The sequence below is a fragment of the Pecten maximus genome, chromosome 1 (genome assembly GCF_902652985.1).
Source record: "Pecten maximus chromosome 1, xPecMax1.1, whole genome shotgun sequence".
Classification (NCBI taxonomy): Eukaryota; Metazoa; Mollusca; class Bivalvia; order Pectinida; family Pectinidae; genus Pecten; species Pecten maximus.
Window position 1 is genome coordinate 849,082 of NC_047015.1, and position 18,607 is coordinate 867,688.

The 18,607-nt window shown below is 44.1% G+C and overlaps 1 protein-coding gene across 3 annotated transcripts in view; it reads left to right on the top strand.

Moving 5' to 3' along the window:
• The window catches only part of LOC117321797 (sushi, von Willebrand factor type A, EGF and pentraxin domain-containing protein 1-like), a 157,721-nt gene that overhangs the window by 24,184 nt on the left and 114,930 nt on the right, over positions 1-18,607 (top strand). The window contains exon 1 of one of the 3 annotated variants that reach the window (XM_033876382.1): positions 11,829-12,179. The exons of the other annotated variants lie outside the window; for them this stretch is intronic. Coding sequence (XP_033732273.1) covers positions 12,117-12,179 — 63 coding nt within the window. The 5' untranslated portion in view covers positions 11,829-12,116. Of the gene's footprint in view, positions 1-11,828; positions 12,180-18,607 lie in introns of those variants that run through there. 3 annotated transcript variants of the gene reach the window in all.

Below are 18,607 nucleotides of genomic sequence, written 5' to 3' on the forward strand. Positions count from 1 at the left end.
ATATTCTGAAATCGAAATCGAGTTCTTGCTAAAAATCATTTTCCGTTATAAAAGATAGGTCATAAAGAGACGAAGTTTTATTATTTATTTGTTATTTTTATGAATAATTATTGATATGAAGGATTCGAATATGAAAAATCAATCTTATTATCAGAAAGTAACGTGTACAAAGAGTTCTCTCACAATATACCAAGAGCTCCTCACAATCTATTGAGAGTTCTCTCACAATGTACCGAGAGTTCCCTAACAATGTACCTAGAGTTCACTCACAATGTACCAAGAGTTCTCTCACAATGTACCGAGAGCTCCCTCACAATGTACCTAGAGTTCACTCACAATGTACCGAGAGTTCTCTCACAATGTACCGAGAGTTCACTCACAATGTACCGAGAGTTCTCTCACAATGTACCGAGAGCTCCCTCACAATGTACCGAGAGTTCACTCACAATGTACCTAGAGTTCACTCACAATGTACCGAGAGTTCACTCACAATGTACCGAGAGCTCCCTCACAATGTACCTAGAGTTCACTCACAATGTACCGAGAGCTCCCTCACAATGTACCTAGAGTTCACTCACAATGTACCGAGAGTTCTCTCACAATGTACCAAGAGTTCTCTCACAATGTACCGAGAGCTCCCTCACAATGTACCTAGAGTTCACTCACAATGTACCGAGAGTTCTCTCACAATGTACCAAGAGTTCTCTCACAATGTACCGAGAGTTCACTCACAATGTACAAAAAGTTCACTCACAATGTACAAAGAGTTCTCTCACAATGCACCTAGAGTTCTCTCACAATATACCAAGAGCTCCTCACAATGTACCGAGAGTTTTCTCACAATGTACCTAGAGTTCACTCACAATGTACAAAAGTTCACTCATAATGTACAAAGAGTTCTCTCACAATGCACCTAGAGTTCTCTCACAATATACCAAGAGCTCCTCACAATCTACCGAGAGTTCTCTCACAATATACCAAGAGCTCCTCACAATGTACCGAGAGTTCTCTCACAATGTACCAAGAGTTCCCTCACAATGTACCGAGAGCTCCCTCACAAAGTACCGAGAGTTCTCTCACAATGTACCGAGAGCTCCCTCACAATGTACCTAGAGTTCTCTCACAATGTACCGAGAGTTCTCTCACAATGTACCGAGAGTTCTCTCACAATGTACCAAGAGTTCTCTCACAATGTACCGAGAGCTCCCTCACAATGTACCGAGAGTTCACTCACAATGTACCTAGAGTTCTCTCACAATGTACCGAGAGTTCTCTCACAATGTACCTAGAGTTCTCTCACAATGTACCTAGAGTTCACTCACAATGTACCGAGAGTTCTCTCACAATGTACCAAGAGTTCTCTCACAATGTACCTAGAGTTCACTCACAATGTACCGAGAGTTCTCTCACAATGTACCTAGAGTTCACTCACAATGTACCGAGAGTTCTCTCACAATGTACCGAGAGTTCACTCACAATCTACCTAGAGTTCACTCACAATCTACCTAGAGTTCTCTCACAATGTACCAAGAGTTCTCTCACAATGTACCTAGAGTTCACTCACAATGTACCGAGAGCTCCTCACAATATACCAAGAGCTCCTCACAATGTACCGAGAGTTCTCTCACAATGTACCAAGAGTTCTCTCACAATGTACCTAGAGTTCACTCACAATGTACCGAGAGTTCTCTCACAATGTACCTAGAGTTCACTCACAATGTACCGAGAGTTCTCTCACAATGTACCGAGAGTTCACTCACAATCTACCTAGAGTTCACTCACAATCTACCTAGAGTTCTCTCACAATGTACCAAGAGTTCTCTCACAATGTACCTAGAGTTCTCTCACAATGTACCGAGAGTTCTCTCACAATGTACCTAGAGTTCTCTCACAATATACCAAGAGCTCCTCACAATCTACCGAGAGTTCTCTCACAATATACCAAGAGCTCCTCACAATGTACCTAGAGTTCACTCACAATGTACCAAGAGTTCTCTCACAATGTACAAAGAGTTCACTCACAATCTACCTAGAGTTCACTCACAATGTACCAAGAGTTCTCTCACAATGTACCGAGAGCTCCCTCACAATGTACCTAGAGTTCACTCACAATGTACCGAGAGTTCCCTAACAATGTACCAAGAGTTCTCTCACAATGTACCGAGAGCTCCCTCACAATGTACCGAGAGTTCCATCACTAACATAAACTTAGTTGTGTTTACCCTTTCTATCGTTTGGCCTCTTCACATTTCAGGTATTAGACCATGTTTGACCTGGTCAGTGACCTTGACGTTCGGATTTGTTCCTCAAACGTTTTTCTGACTGGCTCATTGAACCAGTATTTTGTGTTGCAAATGTACATTTTAGTAATCGCCAGTTCAGTTGTACATATTTGTATTGTGCATAACTATTCCAGGGAATTCACATTCCCTGACAGTAGCCCCTCAGGGTTTTCGTAGAATTTGATCCAAAATGTAGTACTATTTGAAAATTTGAGAGGAGGTCGGGTCACAATTAGAATTTCCAAGCGTGACAGATGAGCTACACAAAGGTACTCTATTTACATAACAATGCTAGTATGCTAACAATGCTGTTGGAAATGAGGTATTGTATTCCCCTGGGTGGTACAAACCGACCATCCCAGGATTTTGTTTCGGGCCTGTTCGGCATGCCTTAACTGCCGAAGGTGTGTCACTAGGATGGAATGATCGGATGTCGCTCTAACCTAAATATTTGTCTTTACGATCCATTTGATTCTCATTTGATTCTCATGGTAGAACGGCTGTAATTACAACACACATACCAATAGGGCCTTACTCACGGGTGGACAGTGTTTCTATATCACGGCGTATACCTTTGCTGTTTCAACCCAGAAATGTACGAGAATATACTCGGCTTTGGTAAAATGTGCGTTAAGACCTCACCCTAAAAGGATACGAAAATGATCACGCGAAGGTTTGATGTGAGCGTATCCTCACAGAGGTCAGACTGAGGTTTACAGTCGACAATATCATGTAAATCCGACCCTGAATTCCGTCACTGGAGTTAACTGACTTTATTGTTGAGTTTAGCTTCACGTGTATGCTAATTCACATTTAAAGAGCACCTTGTATGGTACATTGCTTTTGATATGGACCCGTTGTTGGTTACGGAATAAAACACATTGTTATCAAGTTTCCCGCACAACTTCCCACAAATAGTGGAGTACGGATACCAAAACTATCTAAGCTATCATTTCCGGCTCAGTATTTTGATTTCCCTGTTTGATCTACCTGTCCGTGTTTATGGCCAGTTGTTGATAGCTTTCTCTTCTAGACCTAGGTCCCGGACAGTGGTATGGTAAATATCAACTCATCTAGACCGAAGTCCCATTTATAATCACAGTTGTATGGTAAATATCAACTCAACTAGACCTAGGTCCCATTTATAATCACAGTGGTATGGTAAATATCAACTCATCTAGACCGAGGTCCTAGGACCTATAACAGAGTAGCGTTCATAGCGGTATGAATGATAACACGCTCTATTCAATAAGTATAAATATATTGTTTTAATTCTGTCGCGGTTCTTACTGTCAGGCATCTCCTAAATTCTTGTTTCTTATGATGTTGTTATTTTCTGATAAAATCATTTTGATCCCATTGAATGAATTGTCTTAAGAATCAGTGATTGGTGGTCAAAATGGGATTTGATGTTTGAATTAAATAAACTTTTATTTTCTGATAAAATCATTTTGATCCCATTGAATGAATTGTCTTAAGAATCAGTGATTGGTGGTCAAAATGGGATTTGATGTTTGAATTAAATAAACTTTTACCGGTTGTGGTCATACAAAGACTTGTAGTTTGAATTAGATATACGTCTACCGGTTGTGGTCATAGAGACACTTTTAGTTTGAATTAGATATACGTCTACCGGTTGTGGTCATAGAGAGACTTGTAGTTTGAATTAGATATATATACAACGTCTACCGGTTGTGGTCATACATACGTCTACCGGTTGTGGTCATACAAAGACTTGTAGTTTGAATTAGATATACGACTACCGGTTGTGGTCATAGAGAGACTTTTAGTTTGAATTAGATATACGTCTACCGGTTGTGGTCATAGAGAGACTTGTAGTTTGAATTAGATATACGTCTACCGGTTGTGGTCATACAAAGACTTGTAGTTTGAATTAGATATACGACTACCGGTTGTGGTCATAGAGAGACTTTTAGTTTGAATTAGATATACGTCTACCGGTTGTGGTCATAGAGAGACTTGTAGTTTGAATTAGATATACGTCTACCGGTTGTGGTCATACAAAGACTTGTAGTTTGAATTAGATATACGTCTACCGGTTGTGGTCATACAAAGACTTGTAGTTTGAATTAGATATACGACTACCGGTTGTGGTCATAGAGAGACTTGTAGTTTGAATTAGATATACGTCTACCGGTTGTGGTCATACAAAGACTTGTAGTTTGAATTAGATATACGACTACCGGTTGTGGTCATACAAAGACTTGTAGTTTGAATTAGATATACGACTACCGGTTGTGGTCATACATACGTCTATCGGTTGTGGTCATAGAGAGACTTTTAGTTTGAATTAGATATACGTCTACCGGTTGTGGTCATACAAAGACTTGTAGTTTGAATTAGATATACGTCTACCGGTTGTGGTCATACATACGTCTACCGGTTGTGGTCATACAAAGACTTGTAGTTTGAATTAGATATACGTCTACCGGTTGTGGTCATACAAAGACTTGTAGTTTGAATTAGATATACGTCTACCGGTTGTGGTCATACATACGTCTACCGGTTGTGGTCATAGAGAGACTTGTAGTTTGAATTAGATATATATACAACGTCTACCGGTTGTGGTCATACATACGTCTACCGGTTGTGGTCATACAAAGACTTGTAGTTTGAATTAGATATATATACAACGTCTACCGGTTGTGGTCATACATACGTCTACCGGTTGTGGTCATACAAAGACTTGTAGTTTGAATTAGATATACGACTACCGGTTGTGGTCATACAAAGACTTGTAGTTTGAATTAGATATACGACTACCGGTTGTGGTCATACAAAGACTTGTAGTTTGAATTAGATATACGACTACCGGTTGTGGTCATAGAGAGACTTTTAGTTTGAATTAGATATACGACTACCGGTTGTGGTCATACAAAGACTTGTAGTTTGAATTAGATATACGACTACCGGTTGTGGTCATAGAGAGACTTGTAGTTTGAATTAGATATACGACTACCGGTTGTGGTCATAGAGAGACTTGTAGTTTGAATTAGATATACGACTACCGGTTGTGGTCATAGAGAGACTTGTAGTTTGAATTAGATATACGACTACCGGTTGTGGTCATAGAGAGACTTTTAGTTTGAATTAGATATACGACTACCGGTTGTGGTCATACAAAGACTTGTAGTTTGAATTAGATATACGACTACCGGTTGTGGTCATACAAAGACTTGTAGTTTGAATTAGATATACGTCTACCGGTTGTGGTCATACAAAGACTTGTAGTTTGAATTAGACATATGTCTACCGGTTGTGGTCATAGAGAGACTTTTAGTTTGAATTAGATATACGACTACCGGTTGTGGTCATACAAAGACTTGTAGTTTGAATTAGATATACGACTACCGGTTGTGGTCATAGAGAGACTTGTAGTTTGAATTAGATATACGACTACCGGTTGTGGTCATAATGAGACTTGTAGTTTGAATTAGATATACGACTACCGGTTGTGGTCATACAAAGACTTGTAGTTTGAATTAGATATACGACTACCGGTTGTGGTCATACAAAGACTTGTAGTTTGAATTAGATATACGACTACCGGTTGTGGTCATAGAGAGACTTGTAGTTTGAATTAGATATACGACTACCGGTTGTGGTCATAGAGAGACTTTTAGTAAGACTTATATATACAGTACTTCTGCTGGTTAAGATTAAAGAGGGATGTGTAGTACTTCTACCGGTAGCGGTTGGATACCTACTTCGACAGTGAATACTATGTGTACACTCTATCTTCGACAGTGAATACTATGTGTACACTCTATCTTCGACAGTGAATACTATGTGTACACTCTATCTTCGACAGTGAATACTATGTGTACACTCTATCTTCGACAGTGAATACTATGTGTACACTCTATCTTCGACAGTGAATACTATGTGTACACTCTATCTTCGGCAGTGAATACTATGTGTACACTCTATCTTCGACAGTGAATACTATGTGTACACTCTATCTTCGACAGTGAATACTATGTGTACACTCTATCTTCGACAGTGAATACTATGTGTACACTCTATCTTCGACAGTGAATACTATGTGTACACTCTATCTTCGACAGTGAATACTATGTGTACACTCTATCTTCGGCAGTGAATACTATGTGTACACTCTATCTTCGGCGGTATCTGTAGAGCTAGGCACAAACGACGTAATTGACGACATACATTGATTAGATACACATAGGTAGTTTGCCTTTGTGACAGAACAGAACGACATGAAGATGGTCTCGCGTCGATGAGCAATCAGCGAGGCGTACTTAACGTCACTGCTGTTTTAATTTCCATATTTATAAATTAGAGGTGAATTGCCTATAGGTGACAATAAAATGTTACTTGTTTGAGAGTGGTGAAAGCTAAGGTAAAGGTCACGTGTTATGTTCATCAATCCTGATTAAACAGGTACATACGTCTAAAGATGTTCAAATCACTTAAAACAGAAAGATGAAGTGAGCAACTGGCCCATGGCTTCCCCAATCAATCATGCCTTTAACCTTTCCCAGTCATACTATTTCAAGCTCGCGAACTACTCCAGCACAGGGACTTTAGAAACAATAGTAAGTCATGCTAGTGACAACTACTGCAGAGTACAGGGACTCGTTCCTTAACGGCCCGTGTGTCTCAGCCTACCCGTCTGTCTTAACCGGCCCGTGTCAGGTCATACTAGTAACACGGTCAGGTCATACTGGTGACACAGTCAGATCATACTAGTGACACGGTCAGGTCATACTGGTGACACGGTCAGATCATACTAGTGACACGGTCAGGTCATACTGGTGACACGGTCAGATCATACTAGTGACACGGTCAGGTCATACTAGTGACACGGTCAGGTCATACTAGTGACACGGTCAGGTCATACTAGTGACACGGTCAGGTCATACTAGTGACACGGTCAGGTCATACTAGTGACACGGTCAGATCATACTGGTGACATGGTCAGATCATACTAGTGACACGGTCAGATCATACTAGTGACACGGTCAGGTCATACTAGTGACACAGTCAGATCATACTAGTGACACGGTCAGGTCATACTGGTGACACAGTCAGATCATACTGGTGACATGGTCAGGTCATACTAGTGACACGGTCAGATCATACTAGTGACACGGTCAGGTCATACTGGTGACACGGTCAGATCATACTAGTGACACGGTCAGATCATACTGGTGACACGGTCAGGTTATACTAGTGACACAGTCAGGTCAGACTAGTGACACGGTCAGGTCATACTAGTGACACGGTCAGATCATACTAGTGACACGGTCAGGTCATACTAGTGACACGGTCAGATCATACTAGTGACACGGTCAGATCATACTGGTGACACGGTCAGATCATACTAGTGACACAGTCAGATCATACTAGTGACACGGTCAGACCATACTAGTGACACGGTCAGATCATACTAGTGACACAGTCAGATCATACTGGTGACACGGTCAGGTCATACTGGTGACACGGTCAGCCATTAACACTAAGTAGATCTGAAGCTCTGGGACTAGAAACTCAACCACGGTTAATAACACTAAAGATGGCGGTCGACAGGGTGCCATCTCCATTAATCATACATAATTATCAAGTTTCCAAACGTCGTCATTAACAATGAACTGATATTTTCTCCTCGATTGTACACAAGCCAGCGAGCTCCCGTCAGAGGAAAGTGTCCCGAGTTGTGTCCCGAGTTGAGGTTCTGTGTGCCTTTAGAAAAATCTCAACTAATTAAAGGGGATAGTTTCTACACGAAACGCTGATTTAAAACTGACAACATGGTTGTTTGGTTTTATACCTGTATCAGCAAGTTATGTATGCCCGGCACACACCTATACTGTCCAACATATATAGCTACTCTCCAGTATGTCACAGCCACTGTCCAGTATGTCACAGCCACTGTCCAGTATGTCACAGCCACTGTCCAGTATGTCACGGCCACTGTCCAGTATATGTCACAGTCACTGTCCAGTATGTCACAGCCACTGTCCGGTATGTAACAGTCACTGTCCAGTATGTCACAGTCACTGTCCGGTATGGCACGGCCACTGTCCAGTATGTCACGGTCACTGTCCAGTATGTCACGGCCACTGTCCGGTATATGTCACAACCACTGTCCGGTATGTCACAGTCACTGTCCAGTACGTCACAGTCACTGTCCAGTATGTCACAGTCCGTCCAGTATGTCACAGCCACTGTCCGGTATGTCACAGTCACTGTCCAGTATGTCACGGCCACTGTCCAGTATGTCATGGCCACTGTCCGGTATGAAACAGTCACTGTCCAGTATGTCACAGTCACTGTCCAGTATGGCACGGCCACTGTCCGGTATGTCACAGTCACTGTCCGGTATGTCACAGCCACTGTCCAGTATGTCACAGCCACTGTCCAGTATGTCACAGTCACTGTCCGGTATGTCACAGTCACTGTCCAGTATGTCACAGTCACTGTCCGGTATGTCACAGTCACTGTCCGGTATGTCACAGCCACTGTCCAGTATGTCACGGCCACTGTCCAGTATGTCACGGCCACTGTCCGGTATGTCACAGTCACTGTCCGGTATGTCACAGTCACTGTCCGGTATGTCACAGTCACTGTCCGGTATGTCACAGTCACTGTCCAGTATGTCACAGCCACTGTCCAGTATGTCACGGCCACTGTCCAGTATGTCACGGCCACTGTCCGGTATGTCACAGCCACTGTCCGGTATGTCACCGCCACTGTCCAGTATGTCACAGTCACTGTCCAGTACGTCACAGCCACTGTCCGGTATGTCACAGTCACTGTCCAGTATGTCACGGCCACTGTCCAGTATGTCACAGTCACTGTCCGGTATGTCACAGTCACTGTCCAGTATGTCACTGTCCGGTATGTCACAGTCACTGTCCGGTATGTCACGGCCACTGTCCAGTATGTCACAGTCACTGTCCGGTATGTCACAGTCACTGTCCGGTATGTCACAGCCACTGTCCAGTATGTCACGGCCACTGTCCGGTATGTCACAGTCACTGTCCGGTATGTCACAGCCACTGTCCAGTATGTCACAGCAACTGTCCAGTATGTCACAGTCACTGTCCGGTATGTCACGGCCACTGTCCAGTATGTCACGGCCACTGTCCAGTATGTCACAGTCACTGTCCGGTATGTCACAGTCACTGTCCGGTATGTCACAGTCACTGTCCGGTATGTCACAATCACTGTCCAGTTTGTCACAGCCACTGTCCAGTATGTCACAGTCACTGTCCGGTATGTCACGGCCACTGTCCAGTATGTCACAGCCACTGTCCGGTATGTCACAGTCACTGTCCGGTATGTCACAGTCACTGTCCGGTATGTCACAGTCACTGTCCGGTATGTCACAGCCACTGTCCAGTATGTCACAGTCAGTGTCCGGTATGTCACAGTCACTGTCCGGTATGTCACAGTCACTGTCCAGTATGTCACAGCCAATGTCCAGTATGTCACAGTCACTGTCCAGTATGTCACAGTCACTGTCCGGTATGTCACAGTCACTGTCCGGTATGTCACGGCCACTGTCCAGTATGTCACAGTCACTGTCCGGTATGTCACAGTCACTGTCCGGTATGTCACAGCGACTGTCCAGTATGTCACGGCCACTGTCCGGTATGTCACAGTCACTGTCCGGTATGTCACAGCCACTGTCCAGTATGTCACAGCAACTGTCCAGTATGTCACAGTCACTGTCCGGTATGTCACGGCCACTGTCCAGTATGTCACGGCCATTGTCCAGTATGTCACAGTCACTGTCCGGTATGTCACAGTCACTGTCCGGTATGTCACAGTCACTGTCCGGTATGTCACAATCACTGTCCAGTTTGTCACAGCCACTGTCCAGTATGTCACAGTCACTGTCCGGTATGTCACGGCCACTGTCCAGTATGTCACAGTCAGTGTCCGGTATGTCACAGTCACTGACCGGTATGTCACGGCCACTGTCCAGTATGTATCCATTGTCCAGTATGTCACAGTCACTGTCCGGTATGTCACAGTCACTGTCCGGTATGTCACAGTCACTGTCCAGTATGTCACAGTCACTGTCCGGTATGTCACAGTCACTGTCCAGTATGTCACAGCCACTGTCCAGTATGTCACAGTCACTGTCCGGTATGTCACAGTCACTGTCCGGTATGTCACAGTCACTGTCCAGTATGTCACAGCCACTGTCCAGTATGTCACAGCCACTGTCCAGTATGTCACAGTCACTGTCCGGTATGTCACAGTCACTGTCCGGTATGTCACAATCACTGTCCAGTTTGTCACGGCCACTGTCCAGTATGTCACAGCCACTGTCCAGTATGTCACAGTCACTGTCCGGTATGTCACGGCCACTGTCCAGTATGTCACAGCCACTGTCCAGTATGTCACAGTCACTGTCCAGTATGTTACAGCCACTGTCCAGTATGTCACAGCCACTGTCCAGTATGTCACAGTCACTGTCCAGTATGTCACAGTCACTGTCCGGTATGTCACAGTCACTGTCCAGTATGTCACAGTCACTGTCCAGTATGTTACGGCCACTGTCCAGTATGTCACAGCCACTGTCCAGTATGTCACAGTCACTGTCCGGTATGTCACAGCCAATGTCCAGTATGTCACAGTCACTGTCCAGTATGTCACAGTCACTGTCCGGTATGTCACAGTCACTGTCCGGTATGTCACGGCCACTGTCCAGTATGTCACAGTCACTGTCCGGTATGTCACAGTCACTGTCCGGTATGTCACGGCCACTGTCCAGTATGTATCCACTGTCCAGTATGTCACAGTCACTGTCCGGTTTGTCACAGTCACTGTCCGGTATGTCACAGTCACTGTCCGGTATGTCACAGTCACTGTCCAGTATGTCACAGCCACTGTCCAGTATGTCACAGTCACTGTCCGGTATGTCACAGTCACTGTCCGGTATGTCACAATCACTGTCCAGTTTGTCACGGCCACTGTCCAGTATGTCACAGCCACTTTCCAGTATGTCACAGTCACTGTCCGGTATGTCACGGCCACTGTCCAGTATGTCACAGCCACTGTCCAGTATGTCACAGTCACTGTCCAGTATGTCACGACCACTGTCCAGTATGTCACAGCCACTGTCCAGTATGTCACAGTCACTGTCCAGTATGTCACAGTCACTGTCCGGTATGTCACAACCACTGTCCAGTATGTCACAGTCGTTGTCCAGTATGTTGCGGCCGCTTTCCAGAATGGTGCGGCCACTGTCCAGTATTTTACGGCCACTGTCCAGTATGTCACAGTCACTGTCCAGTATGTTGCGGCCGCTTTCTAGAATGTTGCGGCCACTGTCCAGTATGTAGACATAATAATCCTCGTAAGCATCATTCCTGTACAGCTGGTTCCGGATCTGGTGAGAAGTTTAAACCTTACATGTGAATCACACGTTCGACTTCATTAACCTATAATTATACAACAGTGGTGACTAAACCAAGCTATTTCGATACACGGAGTCCATCGTCCTGGAAGGTTTCCGTGTAGTACCACGTGTAAAGGGCTCCTCTCTAGGCCTACCTGTAGGTGACTCTGAGGTCCGGAATCCTCCCTATGGTCTTTAAAAACGCCAGGACGTGAGCGCCGGACTGTGTCGGGTTCACTGTCTCTGTGTCACGCGCGTAACGTCAGGGTGTGGCAGGGACCTCACAACAGGAGAGGGGAAACGCCGACAATCGGACAATTTCAGAACATTTTTGGACAAATTGGATGTGGTTTACTTTTATTTGTGAAAAAAATAGTCAATTTCGTTGTTTTAGGAGTACATGTGCTTAATGAACGTGTGATTTTAACACTATGACAATCTCCCAGATCCTCACCGTGAGCTTTTTAGCGTGTGTCCACGTGTGTGTAACTAAGGTAAGTCAGATTTTGACCTTACATAACGTTCATTAGAGTAGTATTTTTATAGAGAACTTAAGAACCTAGTTATTTAATTCGACATCGGTGTGTTCAGTGCGAAATATTCCAAATTCTTTCAATTTTTCAGTTTCAAAATGGTGCAGGTGTATTATTTTTATTATTATTTATAAATGTTTTAGACATTTACATATGTTTGCCTGGGGCTAATCTTTATTGTGTTCTACCATTCACAGCTAACTTACACAGATGCTTCATTTACATATTAAAACAACAGGTATCAGTTCGACTTCAAGCTTCAGTAGAAACCGCGCGCATGGCAGGTAGTGCGATAAGATAACTTTTTAATGAAAACTATCAATTTCCCACATGTTTACGGTAATAAGCAGTCCTGTCGCTCTTAAGTCCCCAGGGTCGTCCCTTCCTAGCCCTCCCTAGTCCCCAGAGTCGTCCCTTCCTGTTCCTATGGCCTGTCCTTCCCTAGTCACCAGGACGGTCCCTTCCTAGCCTCCAATACCGTCTCCCTAGTCACAAGGGTCGTCCCTCCCTAGTCCCCAGGACGGTACCTTCCTTATTTCCCAGGAACGTCTCTCCTTAGTCCCCAGGGTCGTCCCTCTCTAGTCCCCAGGGTCGTGCCTCCCTAGTCCCCAGGGTCGTCTCTCCCTAGTCCCCAGGGTCGTCTCTCCTTAGTCCCCAGGGTCGTCCCTCCCTAGTCCCCCAGGGTCGTCCCTCCCTAGTCCCCCAGGGTCGTCCCTCTCTAGTCCCCAAGGTCGTCTCTCCCTAGTCTCAAATGTAGTCTCTCCCTAGTCTCGAAAATCGTCCCTCACTAGTCCCCAGGGTCGTCTCTCCTAGTCCCCAGGTTCGTCTCTCCTAGTCCCCAGGTTCGTCTCTCCTAGTCCCCAGGTTCGTCTCTCCTAGTCCCCAGGGTCGTCCTTCTCTAGTCCCCAGGGTCGTCCCTACCTTGTCTCCAGGGTCGTCTCTCCTAGTCCCCAGAGTCGTATCTCCCTAGTCTGCAAGATCGCCCCTCCCTAGTCTCCAAGATCGTCCCTCCCTAGTCCCCAGGATCGTCCCTCCCTAGTCCCCAGGGTCGTCCCTTTCTAATCCCCAGGGTCGTCTCTCCCTAGTCCCCAGGGTCGTCTCTCCCTAGTCCCCAGGGTCGTCCCTCTCTAGTCCCCAGGGTCGTCCCTCTCTAGTCCCCAGGGTCGTCTCTCCCTAGTCCCCAGGGTCGTCCCTCTCTAGTTCCCAGGGTCGTCCCTCTCTAGTCCCCAGGGTCGTCTCTCCCTAGTCCCCAGGGTCGTCCATCTCTAGTCCCCAGGGTCGTCTCTCCTAGTCCCCAGGGTCGTCCATCTCTAGTCCCCAGGGTCGTCCCTCCCTAGTCCCCAGGGTCGTCTCTCCCTAGTCCCCAGGGTCGTCCCTCTCTAGTCCCCAGGGTCGTCTCTCCTAGTCCCCAAGGTCGTTCATCCCTAGTCCCCAGGGTCGTCCCTCTCTAGTCCCCAGGGTCGTCTCTCCCTAGTCCCCAGGGTCGCCCATCTCTAGTCCCCGGGGTCGTCCCTCTCTAGTCCCCAGGGTCGTCTCTCCCTAGTCCCCAGGGTCGTCTCTCCTAGTACCCAGAGTCGTCTCTCCTAGTCCCCAGGGTCGTCCATCTCTAGTCCCCAGGGTCGTCCCTCCCTAGTCCCCAGGGTCGTCTCTCCCTAGTCCCCAGGGTCGTCCCTCTCTAGTCCCCAGGGTCGTCTCTCCTAGTCCCCAAGGTCGTTCATCCCTAGTCCCCAGGGTCGTCCCTCCCTAGTCCCCAGGGTCGTTTCTCCCTGGTCCCCAGGGTAGTCTCTCCCTAGTCCCCAGGGTCGTCCCATCCCTAGTTTCCACAACTTATTACAGAGTAATACGATTTACTTTGTTTATCATTTTGTTACTTAAAAACTAAATGCATATATTTACTAGTTTTATTTCTTTTACGTTGTTAATGCCCTTACATGTACGTGTTACATCAGTGCTGACTAACACCGCGTCAGTACCAGGAAGAAGGAACGCTGGGTTTATTGGTATGAAGAGAATTTAAATGACTTAAAGCCAACGCGATGGTATTTAAATGTAAATAATGTAGTCCAAACAAAGTGTTGAGGGGCCTGTGGAGGGGTCTGTAGCGGGGCCTGTAAAGGGGTCTATGGAGGGTCTGTAGAGGGGTCTGTAGAGGGGTCTGTGGAGGTGTATGTGGAGGGGTATGTGGAGGGGTATGTGGTGGGTCTGTGGAGGGGTCTGTGGAGGGGTATGTGGTGTCTGTGGTGGGTCTGTGGAGGGGTCTGTAGAGGGGTCTGTGGAGATGTATGTGGAGGGGTCTGTGGAGGTGTCTGTGGTGTCTATGGTGGGTCTGTGGTGGGTCTGTGGAGGGGTCTGTGGAGGGGTATGTGGAGGTGTCTGTGGTGGGTCTGTGGAGGGGTCTGTAGAGGGGTCTGTGGAGGTGTATGTGGAGCGGTCTGTGGAGGGGTATGTGGTGTCTGTGGTGGGTCTGTGGTGGGTCTGTGGAGGGGTATGTAGCGGGGCCTGTAAAGGGGTCTATGGAGGGTCTGTGAAGGGGTCTGTGGAGGGTCTGTGAAGGGATCGGTAGAGGGGTCTGTGGAGGTGTATGTGGAGGGGTCTGTGGAGGGGTCTGTGGAGGGGTCTGAGGAGGGGTCTGTAGAGGGGTCTGTGGAGGTGTATGTGGAGGGGTATGTGGAGGGGTCTGTGGTGGGTCTGTGGAGGGGTCGTGGAGGAGTATGCGGAGGGTTCTGTGGTGGGGTCTGTGGTGGGGTCTGTGGAGGAATATGTAGAGGGTTCTGTGGAGGGGTCTGTGGAGGAGTCTGTGAGGGGATTAAAGTTTCTATTAATCTAAATAAGAAAAATCTCTGTTTATTGACAAAATTTATGTATTAAATAGTCATATTTCTATTTAAGATAGGTATCTCTTTTGAATACAGATATCTGTATTTTCCATCACTACAGTTATCTGTATCTTTATTAGAATTCGAGAATCTATAAAATACATATATATATCTATTTAATGAATAGAGACATCTAGTTAACATAGAGATATCTCTATTTAAATGCAGATATTTGAGATAAGGTGGTGAAACCCAAATGGCTTGCTTTGTGAAAATAGGATCGACATGTCTCCTTGATTTAATGTAAGCTGCTTTGCCATATAGGTACGGAAGAGAGTTTTGTTAGTATGTGTAGTACGTCATTACAGTACACGTGCTTGAGAGAGTTTTGGAAGTACGGTATTACAGTACACATGTTTGAGAGAGTTTTGTAAGTATGTGTAGTACGGTATTACAGTACACATGTTTGAGAGAGTTTTGTAAGTATGTGTAGTACGGTATTATAGTACACATGTTTGAGAGAGTTTTGTAAGTATGTGTAGTACGGTATTACAGTACACATGTTTGAGAGAGTTTTGTAAGTATGTGTAGTACGGTATTACAGTACACATGTTTGAGAGAGTTTTGTAAGTATGTGTAGTACGTCATTACAATTTACAGTACACATGTTTGAGAGAGTTTTGTAAGTATGTGTAGTACGGTATTACAGTACACATGTTTGAGAGAGTTTTGTAAGTACGGTATTACAGTACACATGTTTGAGAGAGTTTTGTAAGTATGTGTAGTACGTCATTACAGTACACATGTTTGAGAGAGTTTTGTAAGTATGTGTAGTACGTCATTACAGTACACATGTTTGAGAGAGTTTTGTAAGCATGTGTAGTACGTCATTACAGTACACATGCTTGAGAGAGTTTTGTAAGTACGGTATTACAGTACACATGTTTGAGAGAGTTTTGTAAGTATGTGTAGTACGTCATTACAGTACACATGTTTGAGAGAGTTTTGTAAGCATGTGTAGTACGTCATTACAGTACACATGCTTGAGAGAGTTTTGTAAGTACGGTATTACAGTACACATGTTTGAGAGAGTTTTGTAAGTATGTGTAGTACGTCATTACAGTACACATGCTTGAGAGAGTTTTGTAAGTATGTGTAGTACGGTATTACAGTACACATGTTTGAGAGAGTTTTGTAAGTATGTGTAGTACGTCATTACAGTACACATGTTTGAGAGAGTTTTGTAAATATGTGTAGTACGTCATTACAGTACACATGCTTGAGAGAGTTTTGTAAGTACGGTATTACAGTACACATGTTTGAGAGAGTTTTGTAAGTATGTGTAGTACGGTATTACAGTACACATGTTTGAGAGAGTTTTGTAAGTACGGTATTACAGTACACATGTTTGAGAGAGTTTTGTAAGTATGTGTAGTACGTCATTACAGTACACATGCTTGAGAGAGTTTTGTAAGTATGTGTAGTACGGTATTACAGTACACATGTTTGAGAGAGTTTTGTAAGTATGTGTAGTACGTCATTACAGTACACATGCTTGAGAGAGTTTTGTAAGTATGTGTAGTACGGTATTACAGTACACATGTTTGAGAGAGTTTTGTAAGTATGTGTAGTACGTCATTACAGTACACATGCTTGAGAGAGTTTTGTAAGTATGTGTAGTACGGTATTACAGTACACATGTTTGAGAGAGTTTTGTAAGTATGTGTAGTACGTCATTACAGTACACATGCTTGAGAGAGTTTTGTAAGTATGTGTAGTACGGTATTACAGTACACATGTTTGAGAGAGTTTTGTAAGTATGTGTAGTACGTCATTAAAGTACACATGTTTGAGAGAGTTTTGTAAGTACGGTATTACAGTACACATGCTTGAGAGAGTTTTGTAAGTATGTGTAGTACGTCATTACAGTACACATGCTTGAGAGAGTTTTGTAAGTATGTGTAGTACGGTATTACAGTACACATGTTTGAGAGAGTTTTGTAAGTATGTGTAGTACGTCATTACAATTTACAGTATACATGTTTGAGAGAGTTTTGTAAGTATGTGTAGTACGGTATTACAGTACACATGTTTGAGAGAGTTTTGTAAGTATGTGTAGTACGTCAGTACAGTACACATGTTTGAGAGAGTTTTGTAAGTATGTGTAGTACGGTATTATAGTACACATGTTTGAGAGAGTTTTGTAAGTATGTGTAGTACGGTATTACAGTACACATGTTTGAGAGAGTTTTGTAAGTATGTGTAGTACGGTATTATAGTACACATGTTTGAGAGAGTTTTGTAAGTACGGTATTACAGTACACATGTTTGAGAGAGTTTTATAAGTATGTGTAGTACCGTATTACAGTACACATGTTTGAGAGAGTTTTGTAAGTATGTGTAGTACGGTATTACAGTACACATGTTTGAGAGAGTTTTGTAAGTATGTGCAGTACATCATTACAGTTTATGTTTGTTTACGTAATGTTGGCTCGGAAGATCTACAAAGTCTAACATGTTTTGTTTCCATAGCTACCAACTCTATTAGGGATGGAATGAATGCTTGCATTGTGGTTTAACAGCATAAAACATGAACATTCATGGGTAACAGTCAGGGGCAATATTTACCTTCGTCATCCTTAGTTGTGGTTAATACTTTAACATTACTGCCCTCTCATACCTGTACATAAACCGATATATATATGTCAATATGGCTTGTAGGCTTTCCCTCCGTAGCCTATACATAACAGTCGTGACAATGTTAATGAAATCTAGTCCAACCGTTAAAATTCCTAGTTTTTTTAGTCATAGTTTCTTAGTCTTAGTTTTTTTCGTCTTAGCTTTATTGCGCGTTCCTGTTTTATGTGCAAATAACACGTTTTAGTTGATACAAGGTATCTGATGAGGTTTTTCATCAACTGAAACCCGCATGTTATAAATGTGTGTACCCTGAATAATTCTAATTCTCATGACATTCACTTCATGTGATCGAATAGATATATTTGTTTTTGACTGTAGACGTGACAATGTAGAAGTCACCACGCCCTGTACCTAGTTCATATTGTACAAGGCGCGACCTACCCCTGTACAGGGATCAGATAGCCGGGTGTCACCAGGAAAACCATTAGTGTTTAAATATTGATGTGTGTATTAGATTACATTTAGAAATCAGATGGTTTTTAAGGTGTGCTTCCATACCCAAAGGCAAATTCACTGTTACAAGTCATGTAGAAATGTAGAAATGCATGATACATAATTACCTTGATTTCAGCACAAGCTGAATCACCACTGGTACATTGGTTATAGTCTACCAAGATTACCGAATTATCGTGATCGGACTCTGAACCGTGACGTCATGCACTTAGTTACCATACGATGATGTGTATGGTGCAGAGATTTTTATACCGTGAAATTAGATGGATCAACACAGTACAACTACGACATTCAAATCTTTACCTTCGGATCAACAACGCAAAGGGCCTAATGGACATATGGGCATTGTGCTAACAATTAGATACATATCACATAGAACATACCTGAGAAAGGAAGACAACTTTTTGACTCGTGCCCTGA